The sequence below is a fragment of the Cryptomeria japonica genome, chromosome 4 (assembly GCF_030272615.1).
Source record: "Cryptomeria japonica chromosome 4, Sugi_1.0, whole genome shotgun sequence".
NCBI classification, from domain to species: domain Eukaryota; kingdom Viridiplantae; phylum Streptophyta; class Pinopsida; order Cupressales; family Cupressaceae; genus Cryptomeria; species Cryptomeria japonica.
In genome coordinates this window covers 625,622,891-625,641,772 of record NC_081408.1, presented here as the reverse complement: position 1 = coordinate 625,641,772, position 18,882 = coordinate 625,622,891, and the positions used below count along the sequence as shown (strand labels likewise).

The window sequence follows — 18,882 nt, the reverse complement described above, 5'->3', positions numbered from 1 at the left end:
AATGGTTGCTCATCATTATCAAATCTGCCATTTTGTCCTTTTGATTGCAATCTTTATTGGCTTCAATTTTGTTATGACCTAATCCCTCCTAGGGTTTAATGATTTGTTCATTTAATCCTACTAACTTTTCTCTTTAGGATAAATAAATTTGTTTATCCTAGGTCTCTCGTGTCACAATTAAATACTTCATTTAACTGGCTAATATGACCTTTTGTGACTTAATTAATAAATGAGAATTTATTAATTAATGTCACCTAATTCCTAATTCCTAATTTTCTAATTTCTCTAATTTTCCCTTTTCCACCTAATTTACTAATTTTCGAATTTCAAAATTTCTACCAATTATTCCCACTAAATTTTCCTCCTAATTAGCTCCCCTTTTTGTGCTCAATCATGTCATAAGTTATGAGGCTATTTTCTCTCTTATGTGTCATTCAATCAAGGAGCAATTATTGCTCTCAATTTATCATAAATCAAAGGGCTATTTTTCCTCCTAATCATGTCATATTCAATTTGCACCAATTTCTCCTAATTTGTCATATTTTCAAAAGGGAATTTGTCATGAAATTTGTAGAATCTCGTCACAAATCATGTTATTTTCTTATTTTGTTGCCCTTTTTGAATCCTCATCAATGGGTCTATAAATTGAGCAATATTTTCTCATTCAATCCTAACCACGCTTCAAGTACCTTTACGCTGTTGTTTTCACTTTGCAATTTTGCTTCCAATTACACTTTGCACTTGTAGGTGAAATCCACAAAATCCTATTTGAAGGTGAAAGAAGAGCAATGGAATCACATGAAGTAGATTCTGCATTTTGGTTTGCGTTTAGTTTAATTTGAATCTTGTCTTCATGCTTTCATTGATTGAATTAGGAGTGTTTTTCATAACTTGTTAGTTTTCGCGGTTAACTAATGTTATGCTATGAATCCTTTACTCAAATTACTAGTTACAATCATGATATCAATAGAATAAATATATCTTCAAATTGTTATTTTATATTATGCTTCCTTAATTTGCAATCTTTGAATAAATTGTTGACAAATAATAATCTAATTTTTTCAGCAAAAACTATTTTAAAATTTATTCATAGAAAATAAATATTTTACATACTTTCTAATAATACTAGAAATATTAAAAAACTTTTAAATTTAGCCGAGTAAATTTCCACTTCCCACCCCCACAATCTGTAAAATTGAAATCTAAATATAGAAACTTTTATTTTTAAAGCTAAAATATTAAATTTATGCATAGCAAAAGCATTCCCCATTCAACAAATCCTAAGAAGCGCGAAAACTTAAAATTGAAAGCCAACCGTTGATTCGGAACTGGAGATGGACGACGAGGATTACACGATATCACGATCCGCGGTGCACGTATTGACCAATAAAAAACAGAGGACACAGCACTATATAAACCACGACGGAGATCAAGAAAAAATCATCAACAGTCTGTGCTGCAGTATCTGAGTCGATTAGCATATTTGTCTGTGTTTACGATCTGAAAATTATCGAGAAAGCAATGGCGCCCAAGGCAGAGAAGAAGCCTGCAGAAAAGAAAGCTACAGAGGAGAGGAAAACAGTGGGGGAAAAGACTCCCACAGCTGTGGCGGAGAAGAAGCCCAAGGAGAAGGCCCCTCCAAAGGCCGGCAAGAAGATTGCCAAGGGTACCGGGGATAAGAAGAAGAGGAAGAAGAGGAGCGTGGAAAGCTACAAGATCTACATTTTTAAGGTGCTGAAGCAGGTTCACCCCGAGATCGGCATCTCCAGCAAAGCCATGTCCATCATGAACTCTTTCATGGCTGATATTTTCGAGAAACTGGCCGCAGAGTCTTCAAAGCTCACAAAATACACAAAAAAGGACACTCTCTCTTCCAGAGAGGTGCAGACGGCCGTGAAATTGGCCCTTCCTGGTGAGCTTGCCAAGCATGCCGTGTCGGAGGGTACAAAGGCCGTCACGAAATTCACTTCCGGCTGAATTGTCTTTCTTTCTGTTTTGTTGCTTTTTACGGTGTCTGTTGACACCACCTCTGTAAAGGATTTGCACTTTCCTTTCGCTGCTTTACAAATAAATTGGAAAATTTGGGCTATGTCACTCTTTCATTTTTCGTTTGGTTTTTGTATTTTAGTTTGATCTGAAGGTATTTCACAAGGTACACATTTAAGCTTGTCTGGTGTTCGGCCGATTTAAGATTCAAAGGTAACAGAATGCTAAGATCAAGTGTAAAGATACTATTTCTTCAAGGGAGGTGCAGATGGCTGTACGATTGGCGCTTCCTGGTGAGCTTGCCAAGCACGCTGTATCAGAGGGTACAAAGTTCGTCACTAAATATACTTCGGGTTGATTTGTCTTCTGCCTCGCTTTCTGTTTTGTTACGGTCTGTTTACACCACCTCTGCATTTGATTTGCCGTTTCACTTTTTCGAGTTGCTCTGCTCTTTAATTGAATACCTGTTAGGGTTTAACAGGTCATTGCGATTTTGGAAAGGATTCCGGCAAGGCTAGAAATTGGTGATCATATGGCCATTTTCAGCTTAACTAAGCTTCGAGGGTAAGAAAGTGCTAATGGTTTGAGGGTGCATAAGAATATTTTTAAATGCTTGTTGACTGCTTAAATTACTGCAATCCATTTACTAATATAATTAAGTTCAATCAACAAAGGTCAAGAATTGTGTCATTGAAAAGAGTACGGTAAGGGGTGGTTCCTTTTTAAAATGGATTTAATATGGCGATATAATTATGGTTTTGTTTATTTATTTATAATTTATTTTTGGAAATATGTATCTTTATAAATATATAATTTTACTTAATGTTTTAAATTATTTAAAAAATGAAATTTGCATGATGAAATGTTACAAATCTATTATATTAGATTGTAAATGATATATTTAAAAGTATGTATTTTTAATTAAATGAATTAGTTGGAAGAAATGGCTACATGTCTTTCATAATCTTATAAATGATGAAAAGTAAGAAAAATGGAGGGAAGAAAGAATCTAATAGGCCTTACAAAACTCTCATCTAAGACTAGGCATGGGATGGTCCACCAAAAGTTTGCAACTTCGTAAGAATTGAAAAACAAGACCAAAACAATCCCAAATTAGAGCATTTTGACAATTACGTAACTTTTAGCATGTAATGTGGGATGATGGGAGATAATAAGAATGATGTTTTAGCAAACATGACAAGGGCCAACCCAATTAAATATTTCTTATGTTTGTTATGTGATTAACAAATTAAGGTCTAGAATATAAGAGAGGTTGAAATGAGCAAATTTAGCCATTGTTAGATTGAGTCTTAATAATAGATTTGTTAAGGCATGGTTCTTGTTTGGTTGTTTGATGGCTGATGTTTCAAGATAATTAGAATGTGGAGTGATTTAGAATATTATGAAATGAATCTAAATATATTCAAGTCATGAAATGAATAAGGTTGATGATGATAGTTTAGTAGATTGTGACATAAATTGAAATTTGTATGTAGGGGTTACACTACATGTATATAGATTTAGAGATAGGAAATTAGATGATTATTTATGTTTAGATTTTGAAATTTATAGATTAATAGAATTATTGGATTTCTTTTGAAAGGCTTTCCCAACTTAAGCAATTATGTTTCATATGTTCTACAAATATTGTTTGTTCTTTATTCTTTCTCAATTTTATAGTGAATTTATTGATATAGAGAAAAATCCCCCACTTTAATAACATGAATTAAGATTTTATTTCAATCATTAACCAATTTTTTTTATACTATCTCAAAGGCCTATGTTTTTTTGTCAAGAATTCTACAAATGAACATGTTATTTTTTTGACAATAAAGAACTAATTTTAGTTTTTTGATCTTTATAAGATTGTTGAATTTTAAAACTCTCCTATTGTTTGTACAAGAGGTTTCTCAACTAAATATTTGAATAAGTTAAGAGGTTTCTCAACTAAATATTTGGATAAGTTAGTGTTGAATACCATTGAGACTTTTATGGAGAAGGGGCTTCTTCTCTAGTGGGATATTCAAGATAAATGTTTGATTCTTAAAGAGAAAAGGTACTTTTTATAATGATTATAAAAGTTGGATTAGATGGTGTTGTGACTTGCATTCACACTCCATTTTGATTAATCAAAATGGGGACTCCCTTTTTCTTTTGTTCTTTTGCCTTTCTCCCTTTTCTTGATCTTGTTTTTGTTCTTTCCCATGTCTTTTCTTTTGTTCTTTTGCTTTTGTAGGGGTTTTAGGGTTTGTTATGCTTGTATGTCACCTTCATTAGACTTGATCCCTACCCTCTTTCCTTTCTTTCTTTGTGAGCTCACATGTCTCAATTGTCAAGGTTTTGGTTTTCCATCATATCTTATGCATGAGGTTTGATCCTCAATCCTTGATGGTAATGGTGTCTTCTCACCTCAACCTTCTCTCTTGACATCACATTTACTACATCAAGACATACATATTAACAACCACTTCAAGAAAGATTGATTGTTAACCATTATTAATAAAAATTTCCATGATTAGTTGATGGATATGTTGAAAATTACCAAGTTTTACATAACATTCTAGGGGAGAGGACCCAATATTTGAGTGCATTCCAATTGTTGTGATAGTAGTTGTTGCTTTCATACTTATACTTTTGATTTAATGTCCAATTCTTTTGACAACATTGCACCAATAGTTGTGACTTTAATACCCTTAATTGTGAAAAGCAACCAATCATGCAATGCCACATTAGTTGCACACGTATGGAGGAGCCTCCTTATGCATAATTGATGGTCTCACCTTTTTTTTGGGTTGTTTTGGACACCTTGGCAAAAAGCATGTTGATGTGGTCCTAAAACCTTAGTTACAAGCAAGGGACTTGCCAAGTAAGTTGTAAAAAATTGGGAGTGATTTGAAATTTCCACGTAGAATTTTGAGAAGCGTGAAGTTAGGGTGCTCAACTATTGGGTCCTCTCCCCTATTTAGTGTACTTGTTAGCTTATCAAGATACCTTTTTTAGATTAGAAGACTGGGCTCTCTCCAGAGGGGAGAAATAAAGGTTTATCACCACTGTCCCCAATTAGAACTAAAGGAGAGTTAAACATGTTACTATTTGGTAAATGATGCTTTTGTATATACAATCATAAAAAGGCTAGAAAGTGACTATTCCAAAGGGATAAGGCAATGTCAGAGCCCTATTTTAAGTGGATTTGTTAAACCATTTTATTTGGCATTGTATTTATTATTCACCTAATTCATGCAATCAAAATTGGAACTAGAGAATCTTCATTAAAAGATTTTAGTTGCAAATTAGAGGCTAATTATAGCCAAAGAAGATGGACATTTAGAAATGGTGAGAGAAAGATGTTGCGACATAAGAGCGAAGTTTTAGTAGTCATAACAATTGCATTATTGACATCCAAAAAAGAGGAAATAGTTGTCCAACCCCTCAAATGCACCAATACTTAAGTTTTTTTTCACACACCAACACTTGTGCATTGATACATTCTAAAGCTGAATAAATCCAAAAATATCCATTCAATGAAAAAAGAGGACATTATTCATGATATCAGGGAGGACGTTGGTATAATCTCCTTAGCATCTTTGAGAATTAACTAAGGGATTATCAACTAAATAAGGGAGGATAGTTTTTGAGCACCGTGTGGAAGAAACTGGAGGCACCTTCATCTCTACATGTGTATGCTCTAAATATACTGTTACTAGGCATTAAGGTTAAATTGTGAATAATGTTTTGTATTATGGTTTAAGTCTAACCCTTGTTTTATATGTTGGTCAATACCTGATAATATTTTGACTTCTTGTATTCAAATTGTTGTTAGATACAAAATCACCGATACCTCATAGAACCCATGTAGAAAATTATAGAATTTCAATGCAAGCTTCTAAAAAATGAGTAGTCACCTTTGCCAGTGTCAAACAACATTCACTACACTGATAGTGAATAAACCATGTCAATTTATCAATCCCCTATTCCTAGTATCTTTTATTCATTTACACAATTCTCATTAGGAGATGAAAACTGACAATGAGATCACCTTATTTGTTTAAGTTTCAAAATCCTTTTTAACAAATCCATTTGCAGCAAATCTTGCAATAATGGTTTCCATGAGGACTTCTGCTGAAATACCTCACATGTTCTCCCTTAATTAATCCTTCTTGAATGTTTTTATTCCCAATAATTTCTTAATAATGAGGACATCAGTGAATATTGTGGATTTGTTTGCTTATACTGATTTCATTACTTGAGGATTACAAATCGATGGATCAAGAAAAAAGTGGATATAAAGGAGTTGAATCACTATGAGTATGAGAAACTTGTTAATATTATTATTAGTTCCTGTCGGAAGGAACTATAGCAGAGGCTTTCTCCACTAACTTGTGATTAATGAGAAATAGATTCCTTCCAAATATTTCCTACCCTTCTATTGTGCTACATGGAAGATGAAACATAGTTTGTAGTGGAGCATAGGATGTGAATTTCTCTAATTTAAGTATTTGTGGAAACAATTTTGTTTAATTTCTTCCACTATCAAATGTAAACCCAAATAATGGGAAGAACTTAAATTATTGATGCAGGACAAACAAAAGTTAATGTGGGTAGCATAGAGTAACAAGTTTCATGTTGAATGTGACCCATATTCTATTTCTTTTATTTCTCCAAGTTAATAGGGTTGTTACTATTTCATTTCTTGCATTTTCTTTCATGTTAGCTTCCATTTGTGTCTTTGTTTACTAGTTGTTCATTCAACTCATATTTGGTAGTTGCATCAAGCAACCTACTGTAACAACATAAACAAACGAGTACCCTTTCATGAGTTACAAGTAATGAATATCATAATACAATACTTCAAAAATCATAAGGAAAGTTTTCCAAGAATAAAGGTCTACTCATCCTAATCATAGCACAAGTTCATGTATCCTACAAGCAATAACAACTTGAAAGAATGTGTACCACTATACCCTCTACAACATACTTTTAACTATTAATTTAACTATTAATTGGATTAATTTTACTATGGTAATTAATTAATTAATAATTTTATGTTTTTTTTTTTGAGCAAAGGGGTAAAAATTTATTCAAACAAAACAAAATTACAAAGCAAAGGCCTCAGGCCCAACAAGACAGGAGCCCAAAAGGGACAAACAACATCAACAAAGCCAACACTACATATTTTTGTCTTCCAGCATTAACCTCTCTAAGGTCTCAAGATAATCAGAAGGTAAACCATCCCAACCATCCACATTCTTTGAAGCCCACTTCACTAAACCGTCAGCCACTCTATTCCACTCCCTGGGGATATGACAAAAAGAGACAAATTCCAGCGAATTGCACAAACTCAAAATCTGTCGAACTACTGAAGCTAATTGCCAACTAACATTGTCCAAACTCTGATTGTTCAGCATATCCACAACAATCCGAGAGTCTGACTAACACATGATCCTTTTCCAACCTAAAGAATACCCTCTCTCTACTGCAATCTTAATAGCAAGGGCCTCCATCAAATTATTAGAGTGTTGGCCTTTATAAATAGAGAAGAAAAAAACAACACCACCATCATTACCCCTACCTATACCTCCAATACCATCATGTCTTGCGTTCCCATGAGAAGATCCATCCGTATTAATCTTCAAGACCTTAGCAAAAGGAGGTATCCACCTCCCATCTCTACAAATCCTATGCTTGGCAAAACTGGGCCTGTTACTAGCAAAGTAGCCCACTCTACTACCCCCCAAGTTCAAATTCCTTACAATAGCATAATCACCAAAATCAATGTGTTCAGACATATCGCACTTTATAGAGATAGTCTCTTGAAGCATGCTAATTATCTTCTACTATAATTGAAAGCTCCCCAATTTAGAATCACAAAAAATCCTACAGTTTCTTTCCAACAAAAGATTTCATCTATAATAAAAGTATGCCCAATAGCCCAAGCCACTTGAAGAAAGGATGTCTTCATCGGAGGTCTACCCAAAATCTCCCAAAATTCAAGTAAGGAGGTAGCATTAATGCCGGCATGTTGCCATGCTTCCCACCACCTATCCTAGATCTCTCTAGAAAAAGGACATAAAAAAAAACAAATGGGAGCTACACTCCTTACTATGCCGACAAAGAACACAGATAGAGGGGCCCTAAAAACCTCTCTTGCGAAGATTCTCCCATGTGAGGCATTTCCTCTGAACAGTCAACCATAAGAAAAAATTACATCTGGGCTAAGAAGAATTGTTCCATACCTTCTTCCACTAGGGCACATCTGCTAGACCATACAAATGCCTATCTAACACAGCAAAGCCTTCAGCAACAGTAAATTTACCTTTTAGGTTGGGACTCCAAGCCAAAGTGTCTCTCTCTTTAAGGGAACTGCAAATCCCGCCCTCTAAGATATTAGCCAGTTCAGCACGATCCTCAACACAGCTACCCAGGAGCCACTCATGAGGATCCTTCCAACAAGTCACCTCCACTTGACTTGAACACCTCACTGTTTTAAAATTATCCACCTTAACCCACCCAACATCAGTAAAAATATTACAGAGGGACTGAAGATGGGGAAAGTTAGACAGAATAGGAAGGTGACCGTCCTAAGAGTCCAGCCAGAACGGAGCATCAGAGCCTCTTTTACAATTCCAAAAAAGAACATCCTTAATAAGTTGAGCTCCCTTCTTAAGAGTGTCCTAGATACAAGGACCCCTTCCCATGAAAGCAATACATGGTACATCAAGGCTATTAGCCCCTGGAAGGTACTTAAAGGTAAGTATCTTGGCCTAGTCCTGATCCTGATTATTGCACCACCTCCAATACAACTTGGCCACCAAGGCTTTAACAGTAAGGGCAGTAGCCCGAAGACTGAGGCCACCAACATACTTCGGTCTACAGACAAACTCCCACTTGGCTAAAGTCTAATTATAGGAGAGAAGATTGCCAGACCAAAGAAATTGGTGAGACAGAGCATCAAATTCTCTCACAAAATTGGAAGGGGGAACCTGCACAAAGCACCTATAAATTGGAAGAGCCTGCATCACAGTCTTCAGGATAATCACTCTCCCAACAGAAGAAAGCCACCTGTAAGTCCAATGACTAACCTTGCTTCGAAATTTATCCAAAACTCCTTGCCAAAAATCTTTACGCTAAGGTCCCAAAGCCAAAGGGATTCCAAGATACATTAAGGGAAGAGAACCAATCTGTAACCTAAGGATCCTAGCAATCCTATTCTGAATATGCCAAGGAGCATTAAATAAATAGATGGAAGATTTATCCTCATTAATTCTCTGACCTAAAGCTTTCAAATAGATGTCCAAGGCTCTCCTAAAGTTCACTACCTCATCGATTATGGCCATGCCCATCAACCCAGTGTCATCCACAAACTGAAGATGAGAGTAGGGGGGTAGAGCATTGTTCCAACTCTAGCCCTAAATAAGACCCTACCTCACTTGAGATTTAATAAACCCGCTAAGACCTTGCGTCGTGATGATGAATAAATAGGGAGATAAAGGGTCCCCTTGCTAAAGTCCCTGAGAGGCACTAAGCAACTCAAATGGTTCTCCATTAATAAAAACTGAAAAGGAGGTAGAAGTCACACAACTGAGAACCCAATTCACCCACTCCTCCTCAAATCCAAAGGCCAAAAGGATTTTTCGTAAGAAATCCCAGTTTACCCAATCATAAGCCTTAGCCATGTCAAGTTTAATAAACATAGCTTTCTTCTTAGAGGTAGCCATGGAATGCATAGCCTCCATTGTTATCACAACACTATCTATAATTTGTCTTCCTCCAACAAAACCGCCTTGTTCCATAGAGATCAGGTCACCGAGAAATGGCTTGAGTCTTTCAACAATCAATTTAGTGATAATCTTGTAGATCACATTACATAAAGCAATAGGCCTGAATTGATCCAAGATATTAGCCCCTTCCTTCTTAGGAATGAGATCCAAGAAGGTAGAGTTCATATATTTTAGCATTTGATTATTCCTATGGGATTCCTGAACCACTGCTAGAAGATCAAACTTTATAATCTCCCAAAAATCCTGAAAGAACTCGATTGGAAATCCATCTGGTCTAGGAGCCTTACCTGTTTTCATACGAAACACAACTTCCTCCAACTCAAGCAGTAAAATAGGACTTAAAAGAGCATAACTCATCTCAGCAAAGACCAGATGGGTAATACAGTTCAAAATGGCCGTCTCCTCCACCATAGCAGTAGAGTCCTCTTTGGTGAACAAATTCGAGAAATAATTGACAACTTCCCTAGAAATATCTTCCATGGATGAGAGTTGAACCCCTTCCAAAGAGATGAGAGAGGTAATAGAATTCCCAGACCTCTGAGCTTTAACAAAGATATGAAAGAAGGCAGTTGTAAAGTGGAAAATTGGATCCTAGTGACTCCCCACCTAGGAGAGAGAAAGGAAGCCACTAGGATGATTTTCACTTGGGAGGAACTTTACATTCAAAAGAGGGGTTGAATCCACTAGATCCAAATCCAAGGGAAACAAGGATGTGAATTATGAGTGGATTACAAGTGGTTGAAGTGTGATTTACCCTCTTTTGTAATTGAGAAAGTTGACTTGTTGACTATGAGGAAAAGAGAGAGGAAATGAGTGAAATGAGGGGCTACCAGTTTGGAATCACGCTTTAACTTCAGATATGAGCTAATTAGACTGATACGGATCTGCCCTGCAAATTTGGAGAAAATTCGTTGGGATCGTGGCGGGAATGTACATGGTCTGCCACAAAATCCGCGAAATGAAAAGGGTTCTTTCGTCTCTACAAATGAAGCCCAAACCTGCAATTACAACTGTACACTTGCAACCTACGCACAAAAAAGAGAAGAAATGGGGGTTGTGGATAGGGGTTCGCCTCAGTGAAACCCCGGTTGAGGAATCAACATAATAAGAAAGTAATTGCAAATGCTTGAATGTAAACAATGGAGATGTATACCTTGCAGATCTGCAACTTGTTGATGATGATTGCTTTGCTTCTTGAATGTAATAAAAAATGTTCTATGAAATGACATGTAACATGACAAAACCCTAACGCACACACATGCTTACAAATGAATGTTGCTCCCATGGATGAATGAAGAAGACTTGAATGCTTGAATGCTTGATGATGACCTTGAAATATTGTATCTTCTCCTTATACTCTCTATCTGTATTTTAATTGTTCATTCGTCCTTGAATGAGGGTATTGCATTCCCTTTAATACATGCCTCAACGATTAATTTTCAACCACCGAAGGCCGATTAAAAAAATAACAAACCCCGAAGACGAGAAATGCATAGGAGATCGGGTAACCCGCACATAGGGCCACCCTAAGAGGTGGGGATAGGGGTGCCACGCCACTATCCTAGGGGGACAGGGGTATCATGCCCTTGTCCTAGGGGGGACAGGGATGCCACGCCCCTATCCTGCCCTATTTTGGGGCCCAGACAGGGTCTAGAGCAGACACAAGACATAAAGGAGGAAGAGAGAAGGGTTGGCAATGCAGAAATAGGTCCTGGTTAAGGAAGGAGATTCTGTCACCAAGGTGAGGACCCCAAATGTGGTTAAAATTGCAGGGGTCACAATTTTATGACACTACAACAATGTTTCTATCTCCTTCCTGAAGCCAGTCCACTCGAGACTTCTACTTCCAGAAAATCTCCTCATGCAACTCCCATTCCTCTAAATCCTTAAGAGCTAATGACTCAGATCTACTAAGATCATCAATAATTCCTTGATCCCGGATCTGTCAAGTGACATTGTCCAAATTGGACTGAGCTTCCATCTTTTGAGCATGCAGGTTCCCAAAACATTATTTATTCCACCTCTTGAGCCTATACTTCACATGTTGAAGTCTCTTTTCAAAAGTATACATAGCCCTACCATGGGCAGGCATCCCTTCATACCACCATTCCACCATAAGATACTAATATCGTAACCACATTAATTGAAATTTGAAGAAGGATTTTTGGAGATTCTATGAGAGAGAGTAGATAACTTGATAGGCCAATGATCATATCCCCTCCAATCAATAATTTCTGAGTTGGTAGACCACCTGTCACTCACCCAATAGAAAGAGACCATAAATCTATCAAGCCTTTCTAAAATAGCTTCTCCACTAGTTCTCCTATTATTCCATGTAAAGAAACCATTAATTGGCTTAACATCAATGAGATTCAGAAAGCCAGTATTCTCTCTGAGCAAAATAGAAGAAGGGTCCAACCTAACTAAAGCTCCTTATTTTTCCTCTAAGTTGGTAACAACATTAAAATCTCCAGTCATAATCCAAGGGAGAAAAGGATCGAACCAAATTGATGTGGGACCAAAGAAGAGACTTACCCAGGATATCAGTGGGAGCATAAATATTAGAAAAAATACATCTTTCTCCAGTTTCAAAGCTAGAAGCAACCATAGAAATGGAAGAACAACTTGAAAACCACCACAAGGGGGTAACCTTCCTCAGGTTCCAGAAGCAAGCAACCCCCCTGAACTGCCTTGAGCACCAACTCCTTGTCAGTGGCCAAGGGGCCAGACATGAGGAGCACAATTCACTAACCCATCCATTGTTAGCTTAGTTTCTTGCATAAAGACAATATTAGGAGACTGAGAATCAATTAATCTGCGAACAAGCTTTTGTCTAGGGACGTTGTTCATGCCCCTAACGTTCAAGGATAACACAATCATTTATGGGCCTGGGAGAAGTGCAATTCAATGGTCTTCACTAACACAAATTCCACCAACATATCTCCCATTAATTTTACATTCTCATGGTTTGTTTTACGAACCGCCTTAATAGACTTCTCCGTTGGTCCCTTCTTTAAAGTTTTTTGTTGCAAACCAAGACCATGAGGGGCCTTGCTATTCTTTCTTGATTCAAGGGTCCCCACTAATGTAGAAGCAATCTATTTTCTAGTAGTCACTCCTCCCATAGGAGCCAACCCCGCATTAGGATCTGACTCAACCGAAGGTTGTAACTTGGGCACCTCAGTATCCATCTGGCCAAACAAAAGGTTCACTTGAGGTTGGGTAGGCACATCATTCTGATCATCTGTGTGACCATCCTCCCCTGCACCCTTAGCACCCAAGGATAACTCCATAGGAATTCCTTCTTCCTGTACCAAATCTTCTAGAACATCAAACCGGTTAAAATTCTCATGAATTTGTCTATCTCTCAAACTTCTTTTCTGACCTCTACCCCTATTTCGAGACTTTACAGGGATAAAACCATCCCTATCTGAAGGCTCAACATGCATAGGACCCTTCCCCTTATCCATCCTTGAAGTATAATTGGATGGGTCGTTAGGAGTCTCCCTTGATTGGTTAAAATGGGGACATTTCTTTTACAAATGTCCATACTCATGACATATTCTGCACCTAAAGGGTAACGTTAGATAGTCCAACTGTTGGACCCAAGAATAAGCTCCTAAACATATCTCAATTGAATCCGACAAAGGCTTATTCAAATCAACTTCAACAACACATATGTGTGCAAAATAAATTACCTTACGATCCAAAGTTTGAGATGCAGATCCCGTAGGTTTACCAATCAAAAGAGCGATTGAGTGAAGAATATCATTTCTCCAAAATTCTAAAGGAAGCCAAGGGAGACGAACCCACACTCGAACTCGTGGGGGAATCTCTTTAACTAAATTAAACCCCACATGCCAAGGTTTGATGAATAATCTGACTGGATTAAATAAATATGGTCCACCTTCAAAAACTTTGTTTCAATCAGCCATGCATGAGAAGACAACTAAAAAGTAATTATTCGTAGCTACCAAGATCTCAAAATCTCCTTCTGGGTTTCAGACCTTGCGAGCCCATGACTCTAAAACTGGCAAAGATAAGAACAAACCCAAAAACTTACAAATGAGGGCATGATTATTCCAATATGCAATGTCTTCAGAGATAGTATCAGGTGGAATCACCAAGACTGGACGATCCGAGCTCCTTTCTAAATAGCCATTAACCTTCTTGATTTTCAAAGCACACTTGGAAGAATCACCCGATGAGTGTTTGGATTGGACATCGGTAGCACTTGCATGCATCAAAGGAGGAGGATAAAAAGAAACCATTGCCTCAGGGATCGAAGTATCCCAAGAATCCCCTTGATTTGCCATGACAAACGAAAGAGTAAACACTTGCCAAGCTATACAAAGGAAACTAGACACATAGACCCGACCCAAGAAAAATCCCACGCCTCACCAAAACCCCAAGCTCTCGGCACCAGAAAAAAAAAAACCCCAAACCCTCGGCACTAGAAAACAACAGCAACCCAAAGCGAAACAACCACCAACAAAGGCAACCACTACCTCTGCAACAAAGCCGCCACCCCCCTAGCAGCACCGCCTCCCCCGACACCAAGCAACACCTCCCCACATGTGCAAAACGTCCCCAAACGTAGCCACGGGAGGATCCATTGGCTCAATTTTATAAGTTTTAATGCGTAATTAATAAATAATATTTATTGTGAGTTTAATATTATTTAATAAATTATTTTATTGTGTTTATTTGATTGGAGTCTTTTTGGTATTTAATTGTTATTTATTTAATTATTTGATTTATTTTATTTGGAGCTTCTATATTTAGTTGTTAATTAATTTAATTCTTTTAGTTTATTTTATTTGGTTTATTTTTTGGATTAGATATCATAAAAACCATTATGTAGCATCAGAAAAAATTGAGTTCAGCAGTATCAAGAGCACCAAGGGAAGGTGCATGCACAAAAATATACAGTTATCGGGAACCTCCACTATAACAAGGATGATTACATTAGATATACATATTTGTAAACGAAAATATCAACAACAGTCTATGTAAGAAACATATGCATCAGTCTAGGAAAATGAGATTTCAGCATCTGGTAAAGTATTGTTTCCCAGTGGGGGGATCCAAGCCACCCACCCCAAGTTTCCATCCTGCCACACTTCCACCCAACCATCAAGTATGTCATGTTTATGGGGGTGGGAGGTGCACTCATGAATCAAGTTAGCTTCCTCCTGAGTAATCTCCATGTGTATCTGCCTACGCTCCAGGTGCCTCATAAAAGCCATCAGTGCTTGCTCAAATGCGACATTGCCCAGTTCATCCCTCTCCCAAGTGAATCCGTGTGATAATTCGTGGATGTAAACAGTAGTAGCCCCCTCCTTGATCCACCTGTCAAACTTGTCCGAGTCTAGCTTAAGTATAACAGTGACCTGCATAGAAATAGAGTAAACAATGAGTCTCCTAAGAGTCTCAATGAGGTGCCTGGTATTGCTATTAAAGATGTCATCATTACGATATTTCCATATAAGCCAAAGAACCTCCAAAGAAAAACAAGACCAAAACATATTTGCAATTCTCCTACAACCCTTGATATAGCCTAGAATAACATCTATGTATTCAAAAGAAACAGATTCCAAGTTAAAACCAAACAATCTCCATATTTCTTTTGAAAAATGGCATTCAAAAAATATATGTTTTTGCAACTTAAGAAAGTACCCTCATTATTTGGTTTATTGGATAATTGGAAGCTTTATTTAGTAATTATTGTTATTATTTTAATTATTTTCACTTGTTTTCGAAGTTGGAAGTTCAGTGAGCTTTATGTTTTTCATTGAAGTTGCTTTTTGAATTTCATGCATGAAGGTAGATTATTTTAAGGATTTTTGCTTTATTTATTTTTTTGATCGATAACAGGTTTAATATTTGTATTGCTTGAAAGGAGAAAATTACATGCCTTCAGCTGCTCTGCAGCTTTCCACCATCATATGACTATATGGGGTCTCACCCCTACAAAAATCAAAATGAAACCCGAGACAGAAAACCACACCAGCTATGCCTAAAAAACCAATGACCTACTCAAGAAACCAACCTATCGGAACCAGCCAAGGGCCTCCTCCCTGGAGAAATTGGGGATGGCATGACTGGGTCCTGCATTGGACTGCGCCATCCCAACACTGGTCATGGTTCCTGGTTGTCGTCCTCGCAACTCACTGCGTTCCATGATCTTTGCACTCTTCCATAGGATTTGATGACGCACCAACGACCGCCCAGCCTCACCAATCAGAGCCTGTGAATTCACCGGGGTCTGCTTGCCGTGCAATTTCGCTCGCTCCGTCGGTCCCATCTTTTGCACAAAGTCCAGCAGATCCCGCCACCCTTTCCTTGCATCCTCCAATTGGGTTTCAATTGAGCGAGAGGCTGACCACACCACCAGAGGCTGCACTGCATCATTCCACCCGCCTAAGCGCCTCCACGACCCTTGCTCCATTCGCAAACCCACACCAACCTCCGCACGTTCCACCAACTCCGCCAGGACAACCAACCATTTTGGTCTTGGAACTAGAGACGCCACCCACGTCACCTCCTCCCTTGAACTTCCCACCATCAGCGCCAGTGCCACAAACAGGGACGATACGTCCAAATTAGTTTGCGGGCAACAATCAGTGTCCAGGAATTCATCCCCAAACATCAAATGAACAACCTTCCAAAATTCTTCCTCATCCACCCTAAATACATTCTTCAGACGATGGCTTGAAATAGGGCCTCGAAAGGCAAGCATTTGGCCCAGAGTGAGCAACGATAAATTTACTTCCATCGTTCCCCTGCCACATAGCCAAGAAACAACGTGCGCAAAGGAAATTGCAATCCCTCTTCGTAGTGCCAAAATCGAGGACCAAAATGTCACAACCCGCTGCCACCCCATCCATTTATTACACCGCATGCTCCACCTCACACCACCCATCGCCAACAAATCCAAAGTTCCATTCACTGTCATCATTGCACCTACGCCGCCATTTTCTCAGCTTGCTACCAATACGGTGTACTCAATCCACATGAGCCTTCCCCACCCCTCAACATGCATATCTAAAATGGGTTCACACATGGCTATTCACAACTTCTCGGGTTCCCCTTTCATACTCAATGCTTCTTCATACAAATTCTAAGGGAATCCCTTAAGTCTTCAAAGAAATTAATTTTTGCTTTAATTTTTATTTAGGTTTTGAAGTTTATTAAAAAAGGGAGAATTGTTTTATTATTGGTGTGTGGAATTGGTTTTGGAGAGCTGTGATAATTTTGTAGAATTGTTCTTGGATCTTTGGAAGAAGGTTTTTGTGTGTGCTTGGTTGATTTTGATTGCATCTTTGATTCTTTCTTGGATTTAGACCTTTCTTCTATATTTCAGGTTGGAGATTTGTATTTCTTGAATTATATTTTATATCTTTTATTTATGAGAAAGGAAAGACTGTTTTCTCCATGTTTGGATTTGTTTTCCATAATTTTGGGAAGAAATTGGGAAAATATAATTATTAGGATTCTATTTATTGTGCATGGGGATTTTCTTTGGGATCTTGCTGTGATTTGCTTCTTTGTATAGGTTTTTCCTGATTGTGAGAGAAATTCTGTATATGAGACTTTGTTTTTCTGTGTATGTGTTTTCTGTATTTTATCTTCATCATTTTGTATTTTCAGTGGTAGTTGGGTATTTAATAAGAATTGTTTCTGTGAATGAATTTTATGTCTCGAAGTTTTTATTTGAGTATTTGATTGATAAACATATCCTTTCGTATCATTTTGGGTTTAGTCAAATTTGTTTTGGATTTTTGAAAGTCGTTTATGAATTTTACTGTGTTTTTGTTGTATTTTGCCTTATTAACGTATGTGCTAAAACACGTTGTGTATGCGCTACATTGCGTAGTGAATGCACCAAACTGTGTATTGTATGCGCTAAACTTTAATGCATAAGCGCTAGAGGGATCTTCCTATGCACTAAACAGTTGTGCTAAAGCACCAAATTATTAGGTGAATGCACTAAAAGAGTTGCCAAATGCGCTAAACTGGTAATTTTGGTATTTTAATTATTTTCAAAATTTTGGATTATTTTCGTCAGTCTCTATCAGACCAGAGGCTTGACTTTTGAACTTTAGATTGTTCGTGATGTTTTCCAGAATCAGTTTATTGGATTTTGATGGATATTTATGTGATATATTGGTGATTATTGATTATTGATTTATTCCTAGATTGTAGGAGCATATTAGGGGAATTGGCTTTCAGTTGAGTATTGGGGTCACCACCAAGAGGTTCCTTGTAAGGATGCTTTGGGGATTGCTAATAGATCTCTTTGAAATTTATTTGTAAACAAGTGATAACCTTAATTAATTTACTTGGGTTTGAAAAGTATTCACATAACAAGATAATAATATGTATTGGAACGTCACTCATGACCTAGAGTGCTAGTTTAGGCTCAGGATGAGATTGGGAAAGCCTTGATGGCATGATTGTACTCTCTTGTCTACATGAGAGGTTGAGATGGTTCTACATGGGTGTCTTTTACTAGGAGGTTCCTTGTAAGGATTATTGGAGTTCTAGATGACAATATGTGATGACACTTTCCCCTAACTATGTGTCCATAGTCTTAGCCTTGTTTCATGGTAGTCTATGGCGAGTCTTGATTTGAGCCTATACTTTGTGTTGGAATTATTGGTTTATGTTATTTGGTTGTGTTTCTGTGGGAGTTAGGTATCAGTCTAAGCCTAGTATGTGTGGGGATCTTATATCATTCTCCGAGCACGAAGGGGTGGTTTCTTTTGGTTCCACATGGTCAAGCGGTTTTGTCTTTCCTTCCTTTGGGATTCATCTTCATTGGATGTTCATGAGCGTGATGGATACTTCTACTTTTCTTCAGTTCTTGTGCTATGGATTATTGAAGCAGATTTATATTATGATTTACTATTTGGAATAGATATTGTATATTTGTATTGGTTATCAGTACATGATGAGATAAGAAATATGTAATGTAATTATGATCCATGTAATACTGGTTTTGAAAGCAATTCATGAACAAGTGTTTTAATATAATTTTAATATGGTTGTATATCTCTTGTTCTATTGTAACTAAGTAGTAACGTTATGGTACCCTAGGGAAGGATGTTTATAT

The 18,882-nt window shown here is 37.4% G+C and overlaps 1 protein-coding gene across 1 annotated transcript in view; it reads left to right on the top strand.

The window, feature by feature from the left end:
• The first annotated feature begins 1,441 nt into the window (after positions 1-1,441).
• LOC131079054 (histone H2B.1) overlaps positions 1,442-18,882 on the top strand; it is a 78,758-nt gene continuing 61,317 nt past the window's right edge. Inside the window, exon 1 of the mRNA XM_058016936.2 lies at positions 1,442-1,972. Coding sequence (XP_057872919.1) covers positions 1,522-1,972 — 451 coding nt within the window. The 5' untranslated portion in view covers positions 1,442-1,521. The remainder of the gene's footprint in view (positions 1,973-18,882) is intronic.